At 44.7% G+C, this 20,392-nt stretch overlaps 1 protein-coding gene across 1 annotated transcript in view; it reads left to right on the forward strand.

The window, feature by feature from the left end:
- Positions 1–1,624: 1,624 nt before the first annotated feature.
- Positions 1,625–20,392, forward strand: part of si:ch211-167j9.5 (fibroblast growth factor receptor homolog 1) — a 27,047-nt gene continuing 8,279 nt past the window's right edge. Inside the window, exons 1-7 of the mRNA XM_042296501.1 lie at positions 1,625–2,030; positions 2,169–2,261; positions 10,601–10,826; positions 11,262–11,400; positions 14,343–14,441; positions 15,038–15,198; positions 15,605–15,742. Coding sequence (XP_042152435.1) covers positions 1,972–2,030; positions 2,169–2,261; positions 10,601–10,826; positions 11,262–11,400; positions 14,343–14,441; positions 15,038–15,198; positions 15,605–15,742 — 915 coding nt within the window. The 5' untranslated portion in view covers positions 1,625–1,971. The remainder of the gene's footprint in view (positions 2,031–2,168; positions 2,262–10,600; positions 10,827–11,261; positions 11,401–14,342; positions 14,442–15,037; positions 15,199–15,604; positions 15,743–20,392) is intronic.

A 20,392-nucleotide genomic window follows, 5' to 3' on the forward strand; every position in this document is an offset into this window, starting at 1 on the left:
GGCTTTCTACATTTTGCTTGAGCAGAGTCCCAAATGGCATCCCCATATACCCTTATGGAGTGCCCTTTGGAGTGCCCTAGTGGCTCTGAACCCTCTGCTGTATGGGCTAGATGTGCCCTGCACTGAGACAGGGAATTAGGACTTTTGCGTCACAAACGGCACCCTATCCCCCTATGTCGTGCCCTACTTTTGACTAGGGCTCTGGTCAAAAGTAGTGCTCCATGTAGGGAATAGGGTGGGATTTTATACTTTGCAATTTACCACATCTTCAGCACTCTTGAGCAGCGTAGCAGCAGCAGCGTAGCCTAGTGGTTAGAGCGTTGGACTAGTAACCGGAAGGTTGCGAGTTCAAACCCCCGAGCTGACAAGGTACAAATCTGTCGTTCTGCCCCTGAACAGGCAGTTAACCTACTGTTCCTAGGCCGTCATTGAAAATAAGAATGTGTTCTTAACTGACTTGCCTGGTTAAATAAAGGTCAAATTAAAATTTTAAAAACTCTTTACCAGCAGCAAGCACACAGATGCTGTCCTGGAACCCACGGCCCTACTGGTTCACTTCAGATCCAGTTTGAGATACATTTTGTTCTGATTCCAGCCAGAAAACATATTTATCTTTTAAAACACTCCTATGAGCATTTCAATCCTGTGAAGCCCAGGGCTAATTTATTAACTGACCAGTGTACACCCCCTCCCTCTGTGGCAGGATGGTATGACCCGTTGGCAGATAGTGCAGTCTACTACTGAATTTTTTTTTTTTTTTGATGGATCGGAAAGAGATGTAATTCATTGAAATTATCTTTTTATTTTGTAAAAAGTGTTTAAAGAATTAAAATGATATTGCACTGACATTGAAAATGTACATAAAGTGTTTTGTAAAATACGCCATTAAAACAGATGTATTTGAATATGAACTGTAAAAAAAAAAATACTGTTGTTGTATATGGTGTGATGAAACTGTTGATCTGTAACTAATATCCAAGCAACACATTCAATACAACAGATGCAATTAAGGCATTCAGTTGATGGCTTGGTTTTCTTGTGTGTGTGTGTGTGTGTGTGTGTGTGGTGTGTGTGTGTGCGTGCGGAAACCCCAACCCTCCACTTTTAGTCCATGTCACTTTCTGCCGAACAGACTAGTTAGCAGCTGTGGTGGTCGGAACAGAACAGTTACTTCCCCGAAACAAAGACTCACAGCGTGTTGTTATTTATGCCTGACCCCAAAAAACGAGACATCGTTTATGTCCTAAATGGCAACCTATTCCTTACATAGAGCCCTATGGGCCCTGGGCAAAAGTAGTGCACTGTACAGTAAATAGGGAGCCATTTGGGATGAAGACGGGACCGAATGTCACTGTGAAGCGTCTATTTCCAACTGAAGAAGTTTTGTCTTATTTGTCTGTCTGCTTCGTACTCCTCCATATAGATCATATCATTCGTATTCGTTATATCCTTCACTGCCCATCATTGATCCGAAAAAGGTCATACGATACGGATAAGTTCCTCAACATTTCGTGGACCTCGGTGTTCATTGTATAGATGCTGTAAGTGTGTCTGTCAGTCAGACAGCTCGGTCTCCGCGTCAGTTTTTTTTTTTGTTGAAAACCACAGGATGCTACTGTGCATTTCCCCCTCCGTGCTGTGTGGTTCTTGAGCAAACAAAAAACCCGTCCTTCTGACTCCACTAACACAGGATATGATGTATTCCATTTCCTCTCAACGGGTGTCTTCTCTTCAAAGGGGGTCTCAGAGAAAAGCGGATCATCACAGTTATCGACAGAGAATCCTTCTGTGAGTTAGGTCTAGACGTTGTCCCAAGTCTATTGTTGGGCAGTGCCAGTTTGCTTTTTTTTTTTTGTGAGTGTGCAGTGTGTTATGAAAAAGATGTATCCTCCCCAAGGGGCCCTTTTGAGAGGACAAGTAGGGTTAGACTGGTAGATAGGTGGAGGTCTCTTTTTCTGACTCGTCACTGACATGAACAAGGATGATGACATGATGGCCTCCTTGAACAATTCAACCACCCAATTCTCCAAGTGAGTTCACCTGAAATGGAATATGAGCCTCTACGTAATCTTATGTGAAGACTTAGATGTCTGAAAGTTAAGTAAGTACATAGTGGGACCTATCTTTGCGTGCTTGTGTGTACCTAAAGTCTCGTCTGTCACTTCCAGCATGAAGTTGGACCTACCTCATTACCTCCTCATCGGGGTGTGTCTGCTCACCGTCCTGGTTTTCATAGTGCTGGGGACTCTGTGGCTCAAAAAGTAAGATGGGCTCACCTCAATGGGTTTGTGAGAAATGTTCTGTATTCTACTTTTCGATTAAACATTGCGGTTTGACGTTACGTGAGCCTCTGTCAGCTAGTACTGTTGGGGCGCTGAGAAAAAGAAAGCTGTGTAGACTCAGAGACTGTAGATCCTGTATAAGAGGAGCTTCACAAGGAGCCAAGCACCATCTCCCAACAACTGCAAATTAACAACCTTAAGCAATTTTGGAATTTAAATTAATAAGTGGGGTTAGACAAAAAAAAGTTAAAGAATTGAAATCATACTGGAAAATGGTGAACCGAAAAAAAAAATATATATATATATATTTCCATTGATCGTTAATTCTCTATTGACCTCTAGTCCTCTGCGTTGTGTATTATCTTTAAATTATTCATACACTCCCCCCTAGACCATTTAATATATATATATACACACACACACACACACACAGTGGGGAGAACAAGTATTTGATACACTGCAGATTTTGCAGGTTTTCCTACTTACAAAGCATATAGAGGTCTGTAATTTTTATCATAGGTACACTTCAACTGTGAGAGACGGAATCTAAAACAAAAATCCAGAAAATCACATTGTATGATTTTTAAGTAATTAATTTGCATTTTATTGCATGACATAAGTATTTGATCACCTACCAACCAGTAAGAATTCCGGCTCTCACAGACCTGTTAGTTTTTCTTTAAGAAGCCCTCCTGTTCTCCACTCATTACCTGTATTAACTGCACCTGTTTGAACTCATTACCTGTATAAAAGACACCTGTCCACACACTCAATCAAACAGACTCCAACCTCTCCACAATGGCCAAGACCAGAGAGCTGTGTAAGGACATCAGGGTTAAAATTGTAGACCTGCACAAGGCTGGGATTGGCTACAGGACAATAGGCAAGCAGCTTGGTGAGAAGGCAACAACTGTTGGCGCAATTATTCGAAAATGGAAGAAGTTCAAGATGACAGTCTATCACCCTCGGTCTGGGGCTCCATGCAAGATCTCACCTCGTGAGGCATCAATGATCATGAGGGATCAGCCCAGAACTACACAGCAGGACCTGGTCAATGACCTGAAGAGAGCTGGGACAACAGTCTCAATGAAAACCATTAGTAACACACTACGCCGTTATGGATTAAAATCCTGCAGCGCACGCAAGGTCCCCCTGCTCAAGCCAGCGCATGTCCAGGCCCGTCTGAAGTTTGCCAATGACCATCTGGATGATCCAGAGGAGGAATGGGAGAAGGTCATGTGGCCTGATGAGACAAAAATAGAGCTTTTTGGTCTAAACTCCACTTGCTGTGTTTGGAGGAAGAAGAAAGATGAGTACAACCCCAAGAACACCATCCCAAACGTGAAGCACGGAGGTGGAAACATCATTCTTTGGGGATGCTTTTCTGCAAAGGGGACAGGACGACTGCACCGTATTGAGGGGAGGATGGATGGGGTCACGTATCGCGAGATCTTGGCCAACAACCTCCTTCCCTCAGTAAGAGCATTGAAGATGGGTCGTGGCTGGGTCTTCCAGCATGACAACGACCCAAAACACACAGCCAGGGCAACTAAGGAGTGGCTCCGTAAGAAGCATCGCAAGGTCCTGGAGTGGCCTGGCCAGTCTCCAGGCCTGAATCCAATAGAACATCTTTGGAGTGAGCTGAAAGTCCGTATTGCCCAGCGACAGCCCCGAAACCTGAAGGATCTGGAGAAGGTCTGTATGGAGGAGTGGGCCAAAATCCCTGCTGCAGTGTGTGCAAACCTGGTCAAGAACTACAGGAAACGTATGATCTCTTTAATTGCAAACAAAGGTTTCTGTACCAAATATTAAGTTCTGCTTTTCTGATGTATCAAATACTTATGTCATGCAATAAAATGCAAATGAATTACTTAAAAATCATACAATGTGATTTTCTGGATTTTTGTTTAAAGATTCCGTCTCTCACAGTTGATGTGTACCTATGATAAAAATTACAGACCTCTACATGCTTTGTAAGTAGGACAAGCTGCAGTGTATCAAATACTTGTTCTCCCCACTGTATAAACTTCAAATGTATTTTTTAGAAAGAATGAACAGTCTAAAAAACATTAAGTAAGCATAAAATAATTGACATTAAATACCTTGCATTTCTATAAAACACAAAGGGCATATTGTACTTGCTGTTTGCAATAATAGATTTCACACAAAGTTATAGAAAAGGTGTTAACAGGTGCGATACCACATCTGAGAGAGCATGGTTCATTACAGCACCGAGGACTGTTACCACGGGCACCTTGACGAGGCTTGAAGACGATTATGATCCCTCCCACACCAATGACACCCACAAGCACTGGTTACAGTAAGAAGCTTCCTCTTGAGCAGACAGCTTGATGAAAACCAGTCAATATCCAGGTCCCCAAGAAAGTAGACCTCTCTGTTTACATCACATACACTATCAAGCATTTGACACATATTATTTAGATACTGCCTGTTAGCACTTGGTGGCCTACATAGCAAGTGAACCAGCAACCACAACACTTCAATAACACTTGACATAAGATCCTCTCTAAGCATTACAGGGATATGGCTCTGAATATATACAGCAACACCTCCCCCATAAGATCTTCTCTAAGCATTACAGGGATATGGCTCTGAATATATACAGTAACACCTCCCCCATAAGATCTTCTCTAAGCATTACAGGGATATGGCTCTGAATATATACAGTAACACCTCCCCCATGAGATCTTCTCTAAGCATTACAGGGATATGGCTCTGAATATATACAGCAACACCTCCCCCTTAAGCATTTGTGTCTCTTCTATAGATGTTATATCCTTGTATTTCTACTGCTGTATCATCAAATGAATTATCTGAGTCTCAGAAAGCCTTCGGAAAGTATTCAAACCCCTTGATTTCTTTCCACATTTTGTTACGTTAGTCTTATTGTAAAGTTGATTAATCATTTCCCCCCCTCATCAATCTACACACAATACCCCTAATGACAACAAAAAAATATGTTTTTAGAGATTTTTGCTAATTTATTAAAAATAAAAACTGAAATATCAGATTTACTCAGTACTTTGTTGAAGCACCTTTGGCAGCGATTACAGCCATGAGTCTTCTTGGGTATGACGCTACAAGCTTGGCACACCTGTATTTGGGGAATTTCTCCCATTCTTCTCTGCAGATCCTCTCAAGCTCTGTCAGGTTGCTGCACAGCTATTTTCAGGTCTCTCCAGAGCTGTTCAATCGGGTTTAAGTCCGGGCTCTGGCTGGGCCACTCAGGGACATTCAGAGACTCGTCCCGAAGCCCTTCCTGCATTGTCTTGGCTGGGTGCTTAGGGTTGTTGTCCTGTTAGAAGGGGAACCGCCATCCCAGTCTGAGGTCCTGAGTGCTCTGGAGCAGGTTTCCTTTAAGGATCTCTCTGTACTCTGCTCTGATCATCTTTGCCTTGATCCTGACTAGTCTCCCTGTCCCTGCCACTGAAAAACATCCCCACCATGCTTCACTGTAGGGATGGTGCCAGGTTTCCTCCAGATGTGATGCTTGGCATTCAGGCCAAAGATTTCAATCTTGGTTTCATCAGACTAGAGAATCTTGTTTCTCATGGTCTGAGAGTATTTTAGTGTCTTTTGGCAAACTCCAAGTGGGCTGTCTTGCCTTTTACGCAGGAGTGGCTTGTGTCTGGCCACTCTACCATAAAGGCCTGATTGGTAGAATGCTGCAGAGATGATTGTCCTTCTGGAAGTTTCTGTCATCTTCACATGGGAACTTCCATGTGACCATTGGGTTCTATGTCACCTCCCTGACCAAGGCCCTCAGTTTGGCCGGTCGGCCAGCTCTAGGAAGAGTCTTTTTTTTAAGTATACAGTGGGGGGGGGGAACTTATTTTCCACCATAATTTAATTTGCAAATAAATTCATTCAAAATCCTACAATTTTGTCTGTCATAGTTGAAGTGTACCTATGATGAAAATTACAGGCCTCTCTCGTCTTTTTAAGTGGGAGAACTTGCACAATTGATGGCTGACTAAATACTTTGTTGCCCCACTGTATATTGTTCAACTGTGCTGTGATGCTTCACAAAAGTACTGAACCTTTCTATTCTCATAACCTCTACAGATTGTAAATTAAATAAACATTTTTGCTAAAATATGTATTATATTATTGATTGACTATGACTTTTCAAATCACCCAGTATTGCTATCTGCAGCATTAGTTCTAAGCAAGTGTTGCAATTCTTCAGCCATTCCTGGACCTGTGACCAAAAACAAGCTACATATGGACAATACCAAAATAAATGATCTAATGACTCTGTCTCCTCACAGCAAAATGTGCAGAGCTGGGAAGACTGTATCCCCCATATATATATATAACATTATATTGATTTGCAAGACGTTTGTGTAATAATTTAAATTGAGAAAGTTGACATTTTGAATCCGACGTTGTTTTGCGTGTCAATTCATAAACCATATGCCATGGAAACGGATACATCTCAAATCTCTTCCCAACTATTTATATGGCACAGCTGTCCATTTTATGGTCTTTAATTGGTATATGTTTTTATTCATCACAATTTTCTTTAACCATTTATGCTCTTTGGTAATGGTATTGCAGCAACTGGTTGGTTGTAATTTTGGGTAGAGCAGACATCTAGGAAGTGTCTTGGTGGTTTCAAACTTCTTCCATTTAAGAATGATGGAGGCCACTTGGGGACCTTCAATGCTGCAGATATTTTTTGGTACCCTTCCCCAGATCTGTGCCTCGAACACAATCCTATCTTGGAGCTCTACAGACAATTCCTTCAACTTCATGGTTTGGATTTTGCTCTGACATAAACTCTTAATTGTGGGACCTTTATATAGACAGGTGTTTACCTTTCCAAATCATGTCCAATCATTTGAAGTTCAATCAATCAATGAAAACAGGATGTACCTGAGCTCAATTTCACATTTCATAGCAAGGGTTCTGAATACATATGTAAATAAGGTATTTCTGTTTTTAATTTTTAATGTTGTGTGTAGATTACTGAGTACTTAAAAAAATCAGTTTTAGAATAAGGCTGTAACGTAACAATGTGGAAAAATTCAAGGGGTCTGAATACTTTCCTAGTGCACTGTATAAATATTATCTGATGTTAGGAAGTTATATATTTCATTAACCTTTATTTCTAAGGCTCTATTTATTAATATGGGCTGCTATTTTCAGTCCTTTCCTGGGTAGCTTATCAGAGAGACATAATTCGGAAAAGAGCTAACAAAGCAAGAGAACATTTTTTACATTCAACAGTCCATTAATCAATTGGTGTGTGGGTGTGTGTGTGCTGTGGGGGTGAAGCTACGAACCCATAGGCTTGGAACTCAGACCCCTTCCAGGCTTCTGGGAGGGAGAGCGGACAATGAGCCTGTTATAGCAGATGTAAGCAATGTCCCCACGCGCTCTGGCAGCTTTCTTGGCTGGGATAAGTTCGTTCCTCTTCTGGCGCACAGCGTCAGGATAGTCCTCATTAAGGAAAATATACGGACTCTCGTTCTTAGCTCTTTCCAGAACAGCTACACTACCTTGTCCTTGAACCTCAGGAACTTGACCACTATCGACCTGGGCCTGTCACCTGGGCCTGTCACCTGGGCCTGTCATTTTAAATAAGCATTTGTTCTTAACTGACTTGCCTCGTTAAATAAAAGTCACCTGGAATAAATTTCAGTTAACAGGTGTGCTTTGTTATAAGTTAATTTGGGGGATTTCTTTCCTTTCACAATGTCTTTGGGCCAAACAGTTGTGTTGTGACAAAGTAGACGTGGTATACAGAAGATGGCCCTATTCGGTAAAAGACCAAGTCCATATTATGGCAAGAACAGCTCAAATAATAAGAAACGACAGTCCATCATTGCTTTAAGACATGAAGGTCAGTCAATCTGGAAAGTTTCAAGAATTTTGAAACTTCAAGTGCAGTCGCAAAAACCATCAAGCGCTAAGATGAAACTGGCTCTCATGAGGACCGCCACAGGAAAGGAAGAACCAGAGTTACCTCTGTGGAAGAGGATAAGTTCATTAGTGTTACCAGCCTCAGAAATTGCAGCCCAAATAAATGCTTCACAGAGATCAAGTAACAGACACATCTTAACATCAACTGTTCAGAGGAGACTGTGTGAATCAGGCCTTCATGGTCGAATTGCTGCATAGAACCACTACTAAAGGACACCAATAAGAAGAAGAGACTTGCTTGGGCCAAGAAACATGAGCAATGGACATTAGACTGGTGGAAATCTGTCCTTTGGTTTGATGAGTCCAAATTTGAGATTTTTGGTTCCAACCGCCATGTCTTTGTGAGACGCAGAGTAGGTGAACCAATAATCTCTGCGTGTGTGGTTCCCACACACATGGAGGAGGTGTGAAGGAGGAGGAGGTGCTTTGCTAGTGACACTGTCGGGATTTATTTAGAATTCAAGGCACACTTAACCAGCATGTCTACCACAGTATTCTGCAGCGATACACCATCCCATCTGGTTAGCGTTTAGTGGGACTTTGTTTTTCAACAATGACCCAAAACACTCCTCCAGGCTGTGTAAGGGCTATTTGTCCAAGAAGGAGAGTGATGGAGTGCTGCATCAGATGACCTGGCCTCCACAATCACCCGACCTCAAACCAACTGAGATGGTTTGGGATGAGTTGGACCACAGAGTGACGAAAAAGCAGCCAAGCACCGAGCCAGTGCTCATCATATGTGGGAACTCCTTCAAGACAGTTGGAAAAGCATTCCAGGTGAAGCTGGTTGAGAGAATGCACCAGTCTCCTGTGGACAGGTAAATGAGTAAGACCGAATGTTTTCCCACTCTGTTTGGAGTCAAACAAGGCAACATGCTATTCCCAACTTTGTTTGTTCTTTTTTGTAAATGACTTGGCCCAGCAAATCAAGCCTTCTAACCTAGGAGTTCAATTATATGACACGACTTTGGGGATACTATTATACACAGATGAAAAAGTTCTCCTTCCACCCTTGAGAAAGGAACTCAATGCTGTATTTAAGGAAGCAGATCTACCACACATATATTTAGAAACAAGTTACGATGCAATGTTAACATGATCGAACACAACTTAAAACTAAGCTTCAAAGACAAATGGTCAACGGACATAATGGCTAAAACCAAAACTCAGAACCTCCAACCAGATCAGATATCGCTACGATCAGAACCTCATGTCACCTTTCACCTTATGTGCCCAGTTGAGAACTGTGCATGACCGAGTAAAAACCAAGACATGAGGTCGAAGGAATTGTCCGTAGAGGTCCGAGACAGGATTGTGTTCGAGGCACATATCTGGTGAAGGGGGTAGCAAAACATTTCTGCAGCACTGAAAGTCCCCAAGAACACAGTGGCCTCCATCATTCTTAAATGGAAGAAGTTTGGAACCACAATGACTCTTCCTAGAGCTGGCCGTCCGGCCAAACTGAGCAAATGGGGTAGAAGGGCCTTGGTCAGGGAGGTGACCAAGAATGTGATGTTCACTCCACCAATCAGGCCTTTATGGTAGAAGGGCCAGACGGAAACCACTCTTCAGTAAAAGGCACATGACAGCCCACTTGGAGTTTGCTAAGGTCACATAAAGACTCTCAGACCATGAGAAACAAGATTGAAAACTTTGGCCTGAATGCCAAGTGTCATGTCTGGAGGAAACCTGACACCATCCCTACGGTGAAGCATGGTGGTGGCAGCATCATGGGACTGGGAGACTCGTCAGGATTAAGGGAAAGATGAACGGAGCAAAGTACAGAGAGATCCGTTATGAAAACCTGCTCCAGAGTGCTCAGGACCTCAGACTGGGACGAAGGTTCACCTACCAATAGGACAACGACTCTAAGCACACAGCCAAGAAACTCCCCAAATACAGGTGCCACGCTTGTAGCATCATACCCAAGAAGACTCAAAGCTGAAATCGCTGCCAAAGGTGCTTCAACAAAGTACTGAGTAAAGTGTCTGAATACTTATGTAAATGGTTTTCATGCACATAAAAAATAAAAATAAACATTTTGCTTTGTAATTATAGGGTATTGTGATGTCATTATTGGGTATTGTGATGTCATTATAGGGTATTGTGATGTCATTATGGGGTATTGTGATGTCATTATAGGGTATTGTGATGTCATTATGGGATATTGTGTGTAGATTGATGGGGGGGCAAAAAACTATTTAATCAATTTTAGAATAACGCTGTAACGTAACAAAATGTGGAAAAAGTCAAGGGGTCTGAATACTTTCCCAAATGCACTGCACTGTATAGTATATTTTCTGTGTCAACCATTCCCATATGGACCGTCTGTCTGTACACGGAACATCCTCACTTCTGGCTGTTGTCAGGTATCGCTCCTTGGAGAGGACCATTCGGGACCTGCGAGGAGGAAGGCCTCTGGGACATGTACTTTCCACTCCAGACTCCCCGCTCCTCTCTCCTGCTTCCCTGAGCCCGTACCCCGTCACCTTGACAGAGAAGCTGGGGAAAGAGGACCCTGAGGAGCAGACGTCACTACAGAGAAACAAGAACAGGTCTGTCACTAACAGACTGCTTTGGAGGCCACCGCAACAGGTATGCATACATTTGCTACACACACACCCGCGCATAGGACTATACACACACACACACACACACACAGACGGGATCTACAGACAGTGTGTATGGATGATGTACAGTAGGTAATAACCATATTGTATATCAGAGGAGGCTGGTGGGAGGAGCTATAGGAGGACGGGCTCATTGTAATGGCCGGAATGGAAGAATGGAAGAAATGGAATGTTATCAAACACATGAAAACCACGTTTTACTCAGTTCCATTAATTCCATTCCATTCATTACGATGAGCCCATCCTCCTCTAGCTCCGCCCCCCACCCACCCCCACACACACCAGCCTCCACTGTTGTACACAGTTTAAAAAGTATACATGATTATCCCCAGGGTCCAGTATACAGAGTTGAGTAAGTCTATGAACAGTATAACAACCACAGTCGTGTGATTATCCCCAGGGTCCACGCTTCACCAAGGCAGACCTCAGTCTGCTGCAGCTCATCAAGGCAGGGAAGGAGGGAGTCTTCTACAAGGCCAGGATGACACGGGGAACCTGCAAGGGACACGGCATGTTCACCTGCAAGATCACCAAAGAGGGTACAGTAGGCTTACATTGTGGGTGTGGTAACTAGTGATGGCTTCTATTTGTACTATTTCACACATGTACAATTGTGTATAAATAAGCGTGTGTGAATTGGAAAAAAACCAAATGTTTTGGCATGTTCCAACTCTTCTAGAGGCCCCCTCGGAGAGTGGGGCCAAGGTCTGTATAAGGAAAAGCATGTTATTTGGGATGTACACAAAGAGCCAAGGGCTTTACGCTGAGCTTTTACAAGCCTAAATTGAGAAATGTAGGTGCACACAAAGAAATTTAGGGGCACAATGAAAGATATTTGAGGTATTAAAGCTAAAAATCCTTCATTCTTCTAGGCGTACGTACTGGTGCTCCTAAATATACATTCTAGGTCACACAGCAAAATCCATATCTACCCGGATTGATTTGATATTGACATATTTGATAATATTATTTGATAATTTGATAATGTTCCACATAAATATTCTGCGGTTGGTGTGTATTTTGTTGTTGTCATGATTTAAGTGACTATTGTACTGTTGTTGCTGTTAGAAACACTAAGGTTCCTAAGACAAACCCACTCTTTATTCCTAAGAGAAATTAATAGTTTTTAATAAGCAGGATTTCTTTCATGATTTTGTTTTTATTTTGACTGGAGTAAGATTGAGCTTATCCCTGATGTGGAAACTGCCTGGAAATTATTTCATGATGGGTTTTTTTTTCTCCAAATAGTAAACAAACATGCCCCAGATTCAGGGTTCAGGGTTCAGGGTTCAAGCGTGGGATAATCCGTGTTTTTCTGTCTTGTATTATTCACGATCGTAATCTAGCCTGGGCTTAAAGCAAGGAAATCATGTTCTGATGCTGATTGGCTTATTTTTAGGCCGTTAAGAAACATGTGTTCTGTTCTTCTCAGGAAGGCCAAGTCTGAATATTTTATGTCTGTTACCACTGATAACCCTGAATGACCCTAGAACGTTCTGGAAGGCTATTAAGTCTATGTCTGGTAACAGTAATGTTAATGAATTACTGTCATGTGTTTTCTGTTGCTCTATATGACAAAACTGAAATGCTGAATTGTTTCAATGAGCACTTTGTATCATCTGGTAGGCTGCTTGATTCAGTGTCCTCTGTCTCTGTACAACCCTGTGTGGATGAACCAGTGTCCTCTGTCTCTGTACAACCCTGTGTGGGTGAACCAGTGTCCTCTGTACAACCCTGTGTAGATGAACCAGTGTCCTCTGTCCAACCCTGTGTGGATGAACCAGTGTCCTCTGTCTCTGTCCAACCCTGTGTGGATGAACCACTGTCCTCTGTCTCTGTACAACCCTGTGTGGATGAACCAGTGTCCTCTGTCTCTGTCCAACCCTGTGTGGATGAACCAGTGTCCTCTGTCTCTGTACAATCCTGTGTGGATGAACCACTGTCCTCTGTCTCTGTCCAACCCTGTGTGGATGAACCAGTGTCCTCTGTCTCTGTCCAACCCTGTGTGGATGAACCAGTGTCCTCTGTCTCTGTACAATCCTGTGTGGATGAACCACTGTCCTCTGTCTCTGTCCAACCCTGTGTGGATGAACCAGTGTCCTCTGTCTCTGTCCAACCCTGTGTGGATGAACCAGTGTCCTCTGTCTCTGTACAATCCTGTGTGGATGAACCACTGTCCTCTGTCTCTGTACAACCCTGTGTGGATGAACCAGTGTCCTCTGTCTCTGTACAACCCTGTGTGGATGAACCAGTGAGAGCTGGTCAAACTTTTAGCTTTTTGCCATTCTCAGTGCAAGAGCCCTGATAAAGCCCTGAAATCCTTAGATCAGAGAGAACATGCAGGTCTTGATCTTCTTGATGCCTGCTTGTTTATTAAAACTGGCAGCTGATTATAGGCCAATCTCAAAGCTGTCACCCCTGGAGAAAATACTTGAAACCGTTGTTAGTGAACAGCAAAAATAGTTTTTCTATACTAACTATGTTATCAATGTACCAATCGGGCTTTAGGAAGAAGCATAGCACAATTACAGCAGCCATGAAGGTTTTAAATGATATCACTGAAGCCCTTGACAAAAAACAGCACTGTGTCTCACTCACTTTTGATATAGTTGATCATGCTATACTGAGACAGAGATTGTCGAGCTTAGGTCTTTCATAGAATGCAGTTGCATGGTTTGCTAACTATCTGTCTGATAGAACTCTGTGCACTCAATTTGATGGGCTCATGTCTGTTAAATTGTCTGTCTGTAATGGTGTGCCCCAGGGCTCTGTACTTGGTCCCCTCGTATTCATTTTATATAAATAATTTTGACAAAAATTTGCTAAATGGGGATATTTTATATGTGAATGCTTCCACTCAGTGTTTGAGATCAATAGAAACCCTTTACCATGGCACTTTGAGATTTATTTTAAACTGCAAAACCCTTACGCACCACTGCACTTTGTATACCAGGGTTGGCTGGTCTTCTCTAGTCACTCGTAGGCTCAGTCACTGGTATACTTTTACTAACAATGCCATTTTGGGTTTACTACCTTTTTATTGTTCAGAGATGTGGTGGGTACTCTCTTCGTTCGCTGGACTTTATCCTGCTAACTGTTCCAAATGTCCAAACTGAATTTGGTAAAAGGGCTTTTATGTCCTCTGCACCATCGGCTTGGAACGCCTTACAAAATACTTTTAAACTGGAAGAACTTGTCCCGATTTATGTTTTTAAATCACTGATGAAGGATTTTGAGGCTGATTCCCTGACCTGTCAATGTTTTTAATTAGCTGTTTTATGATTTTGTTTTTACTAGATTACCTGTAGTTTTTCATGTTGTCTGTAATTGTGTAATGACTTGGTGCTGCCTATCTTGGCCAGGACGCTCTTGAAAAAGATAGTTAAAATCTCAATGAGCCCTTCCTGATTAAATAAATATGCGAGTAAAACCCTGAGAGTTCAATCTGGTTTTCACTAATAGCATCCATTTTGTCCTGCAGGTGTGACCCCTAAGCGTATGGAGATGGAGGTATCAATTATGAGGAAGCTGGTGCACCACAAGAACATTCTCCAGCTGCTGGACTGGAACACCACTGAGGGTAAGAACAGACAGCACCTCCATCTGCTGGACTGGAGAACCACTGAGGGTAAGAACAGACAGCACCTCCATCTGCTGGACTGGAGAACCACTCAGGGTAAGAACAGACAGCACCTCCATCTGCTGGACTGGAGAACCACTGAGGGTAAGAACAGACAGCACCTCCATCTGCTGGACTGGAGAACCACTGAGGGTCAGAACAGACAGCACCTCCATCTGCTGGACTGAGAACCACTGAGGGTAAGAACAGACAGCACCTCCATCTGCTGGACTGGAGAACCACTGAGGGTAAGAACAGACAGCACCTCCATCTGCTGGACTGGAGAACCACTCAGGGTAAGAACAGACAGCACCTCCATCTGCTGGACTGGAGAACCACTGAGGGTCAGGAGGGAAAACGAGCTGAACTTCAGGGCTGCGTGCCAAACGAAACCCTACTTTTATAGTGTGCTATATTTGACCACTCTTGCTGACTGCATTATTTACATTGTCTCCATATAGAATAGAAAAAGAGTGCCACCTTATCTATAATATATTACCTACAACTACAACAAGCTGAATTCCAGTGTGTGTGTGTGTGTGTGTGTGTCCTCCCAGAACCCTATGTGTTGATCATGGAGTTTGTGAGCTACGGAACCCTGCGGCACTTCCTTCAGACCCACAAAGACGATCTGACCTCTGACCCTGAGCTACAGAGCTTGCTCACCATCGCGTCCTATCACATCGCACTGGCCATGGAACACCTCCGATCCAAAATGGTACCCAGTTTCCTCCTCCTCCCACTCATTCCTTATGACACCAAACTGCCACTGGCATTTAACTGCTCTTGGACCAGTCAGTCAGTCAGAAACTGTTCTGGGGTCTGTGTTCCAGGTGGTGCACTGTGACCTATGACTAGTTCTTACAGACAGTAAACCCTTACACACAGCTACAGAACATCATGATAGACACAGTACAGTCAGAAAATAGTACTGTTCTGGGATCTGTCCTTACACACAGTGTTACATACCGTTCAGGTGACAGTAACTGTTCTGGGATCTGTCCTTATAGATGGTGTTACATACCGTTCAGGTGACAGTAACTGTTCTGGGATCTGTCCTTACACACAATGTTAAATACCGTTCAGGTGACAGTAACTGTTCTGGGATCTGTGTTGTGTTTCAGGTGGTGCACTGTGACCTGGCCCTCAGGAACATCATGGTGAGCAGGTTTCCCTGGGAGGTAAAGGTGTCAGAGTTCGGTCTGGCCAGAGACCTGACCCGCATGAAGAGCCGCCACAGCAGTCGCAGGAAACACCCACGGGTCAGAGACACACACACACACACAGGGTTCAGTCACACGCACACACACGCACATGGGGTTCAGTCACACACGCACACACACACACACACGCACACGGGGTTCAGTCACACAGCGTTCAGTCACACGCACACACGCGCACACAGGGTTCAGTCACACGCGCACACACACGCACACAGGGTTCAGTCACACGCGTACACACTGGCAGAAACCTGAAACAGGAAACACCTACGTTGCTCTACTAAGTAAAAAGGCAGTAACTGATCATAGCATGGAACTGAGGAAAAAAATAGTTTTTATTTACCTTGGTTTCACAGTAGCTTTATACAGCTACTGCTAACATGGGCTAATCCCCAGTTACTGCTAACATGGGCTAATCCCCAGTTACTGCTAACATGGGCTAAACCCCCAGTTACTGGCTAACATGGGCTAACCCCCAGTTACTGGCTAACCCCCAGTTACTGCTAACCCCCAGTTACTGCTAACATGGGCTAACCACCAGTTACTGCTAACATGGGCTAACCCCCAGTTACTGGCTAATCTCCAGTTACTGCTAAAATGGGCTAACCACCAGTTACTGCTAACATGGGCTAACCCCCAGTTACTGGCTAATCCCCAGTTACTGCTAACATGGGCTAACCCCAGTTACTGGCTAACATGGGCTAACCCCAGTTACTGGCTAACATGGGCTAAACCCCAGTTACTGCTAACATGGGCTAATCCCCAGTTACTGCTAACATGGGCTAACCCCCAGTTACTGGCTAACATGGGCTAACCCCAGTTACTGGCTAACCCCCAGTTACTGGCTAACCCCCAGTTACTGCTAACATGGGCTAACCCCAGTTACTGCTAAGATGGGCTAACCCCCCCCAGTTACTGGCTAACCCCCAGTTACTGGCTAACCCCCAGTTACTGGCTAACCCCCAGTTACTGGCTAACATGGGCTAACACCCAGTTACTGGCTAACATGGGCTAACCCCAGTTACTGGCTAACCCCAGTTACTGCTAACATGGGCTAACCCCAGTTACTGCTAACATGGGCTAACCCCAGTTACTGCTAACATGGGCTAACCCCCAGTTACTGGCTAACATGGGCTAACCCCCAGTTACTGGCTAACATGGGCTAACCCCAGTTACTGGCTAACCCCCAGCTACTGCTAACATGGGCTAACCCCAGTTACTGCTAACATGGGCTAAACCCCAGTTACTGCTAACATGGGCTTAACCCCAATACTGCTAACATGGGCTTAACCCCAATACTGCTAACATGGGCTAAACCCCAGTTACTGCTAACATGGGCTAACCCCAGTTACTGCTAACATGGGCTAAACCCCAGTTACTGCTAACATGGGCTAACCCCAGTTACTGGCTAACATGGGCTAACCCCAGTTACTGCTAACATGGGCTAACCCCCAGTTACTGCTAACATGGGCTAAACCCCAGTTACTGCTAACATGGGCAAACCCCAGTTACTGCTAACATGGGCTAACCCCAGTTACTGGCTAACATGGGCTAACCCCAGTTACTGCTAACATGGGCTAACCCCAGTTACTGGCTAACATGGGCTAAACCCCAGTTACTAGTTACTGGCTAACCCCAGTTACTGCTAACATGGGCTAAACCCCAGTTACTGCTAACATGGGCTAACCCCAGTTACTGCTAACATGGGCTAAACCCCAGTTACTGCTAACATGGGCTAAACCCCAGTTACTGCTAACATGGGCTAAACCCCAGTTACTGCTAACATGGGCTAAACCCCAGTTACTGCTAACATGGGCTAACCCCAGTTACTGCTAACATGGGCTAACCCCAGTTACTGCTAACATGGGCTAAACCCCAGTTACTGCTAACATGGGCTAAACCCCAGTTACTGCTAACATGGGCTAACCCCAGTTACTGCTAACATGGGCTAACCCCAGTTACTGCTAACATGGGCTAACCCCAGTTACTGCTAACATGGGCTAAACCCCAGTTACTGCTAACATGGGCTAAACCCCAGTTACTGCTAACATGGGCTAACCCCCAGTTACTGGCTAACCCCCAGTTACTGGCTAACCCCCAGTTACTGCTAACATGGGCTAACCCCAGTTACTGCTAAGATGGGCTAACCCCAGTTACTGGCTAACCCCCAGTTACTGGCTAACCCCCAGTTACTGGCTAACCCCCAGTTACTGGCTAACATGGGCTAACCCCAGTTACTGGCTAACATGGGCTAACCCCCAGTTACTGGCTAACATGGGCTAACCCCCAGTTACTGCTAACATGGGCTAACCCCCAGTTACTGCTAACATGGGCTAACCCCAGTTACTGCTAACATGGGCTAACCCCAGTTACTGGCTAACATGGGCTAACCCCAGTTACTGGCTAACATGGGCTAACCCCCAGTTACTGGCTAAACCCCAGCTACTGCTAACATGGGCTAACCCCAGTTACTGCTAACATGGGCTAAACCCCAGTTACTGCTAACATGGGCTAACCCCAGTTACTGCTAACATGGGCTTAACCCCAGTTACTGCTAACATGGGCTAAACCCCAGTTACTGCTAACATGGGCTAAACCCCAGTTACTGCTAACATGGGCTAAACCCCAGTTACTGCTAACATGGGCTAACCCCCAGTTACTGGCTAACATGGGCTAACCCCCAGTTACTGCTAACATGGGCTAACCCCAGTTACTGCTAACATGGGCTAACCCCAGTTACTGCTAACATGGGCAAACCCCCAGTTACTGGCTAACATGGGCTAACCCCAGTTACTGGCTAACATGGGCTAACCCCAGTTACTGCTAACATGGGCTAACCCCCAGTTACTGGCTAACATGGGCTAACCCCAGTTACTGGCTAACCCCAGTTACTGCTAACATGGGCTAAACCCCAGTTACTGCTAACATGGGCTAACCCCAGTTACTGCTAACATGGGCTAAACCCCAGTTACTGCTAACATGGGCTAAACCCCAGTTACTGCTAACATGGGCTAAACCCCAGTTACTGCTAACATGGGCTAAACCCCAGTTACTGCTAACATGGGCTAACCCCCAGTTACTGCTAACATGGGCTAACCCCAGTTACTGCTAACATGGGCTAAACCCCAGTTACTGCTAACATGGGCTAAACCCCAGTTACTGCTAACATGGGCTAACCCCCAGTTACTGCTAACATGGGCTAACCCCAGTTACTGCTAACATGGGCTAACCCCAGTTACTGCTAACATGGGCTAAACCCCAGTTACTGCTAACATGGGCTAAACCCCAGTTACTGCTAACATGGGCTAAACCCCAGTTACTGCTAACATGGGCTAACCCCAGTTACTGCTAACATGGGCTAACCCCCAGTTACTGCTAACATGGGCTAAACCAGTTACTGCTAACATGGGCTAAACCCCAGTTACTGCTAACATGGGCTAAACCCCAGTTATTGCTAACATGGGCTAAACCCCAGTTACTGCTAACATGGGCTAAACCCCAGTTACTGCTAACATGGGCTAAACCCCAGTTACTGCTAACATGGGCTAAAACCCCAGTTACTGCTAACATGGGCTAAACCCCAGTTACTGCTAACATGGGCTAACCCCAGTTACTGCTAACATGGGCTAAACCCCAGTTACTGCTAACATGGGCTAACCCCAGTTACTGCTAACATGGGCTAACCCCCAGTTACTGCTAACATGGGCTAAACCAGTTACTGCTAACATGGGCTAAACCCCAGTTACTGCTAACATGGGCTAACCCCAGTTACTGCTAACATGGGCTAACCCCAGTTACTGCTAACATGGGCTAACCCCAGTTACTGCTAACATGGGCTAACCCCCAGTTACTGCTAACATGGGCTAACCCCAGTTACTGCTAACATGGGCTAAACCCCAGTTACTGCTAACATGGGCTAACCCCCAGTTACTGCTAACATGGGCTAAACCCAGTTACTGCTAACATGGGCTAACCCCAGTTACTGGCTAACATGGGCTAACCCCAGTTACTGCTAACATGGGCTAACCCCCAGTTACTGCTAACATGGGCTAACCCCCAGTTACTGCTAACATGGGCTAACCCCCAGTTACTGCTAACATGGGCTAACCCCCAGTTACTGCTAACATGGGCTAACCCCAGTTACTGCTAACATGGGCTAGTTACTGCTAACATGGGCCCCAGTTACTGCTAACATGGGCTAAACCCCAGTTACTGCTAACATGGGCTAACCCCCAGTTACTGCTAACATGGGCTAACCCCAGTTACTGCTAACATGGGCTAAACCCCCAGTTACTGCTAACATGGGCTAACCCCAGTTACTGCTAACATGGGCTAACCCCAGTTACTGCTAACATGGGCTAAACCCGTTACTGCTAACATGGGCTAACCCCAGTTACTGCTAACATGGGCTAACCCCCAGTTACTGCTAACATGGGCTAAACCCCAGTTACTGCCAACAAGGGCTAACCCCCAGTTACTGCTAACATGGGCTAACCCCCAGTTACTGCTAACATGGGCTAACCCCCAGTTACTGCTAACATGGGCTAACCCCCAGTTACTGCTAACATGGGCTAACCCCCAGTTACTGCTAACATGACCCCCATTTTCTCCTGAACACAATGGAGGCGGGATACTTGTTCACATGATTAAGCATGTATTTGATGTAGCAAAAATTACATTAACTCATTTTTT

The sequence above is a fragment of the Oncorhynchus tshawytscha genome, linkage group LG13 (assembly GCF_018296145.1).
Source record: "Oncorhynchus tshawytscha isolate Ot180627B linkage group LG13, Otsh_v2.0, whole genome shotgun sequence".
In the NCBI taxonomy this organism is placed as follows: domain Eukaryota; kingdom Metazoa; phylum Chordata; class Actinopteri; order Salmoniformes; family Salmonidae; genus Oncorhynchus; species Oncorhynchus tshawytscha.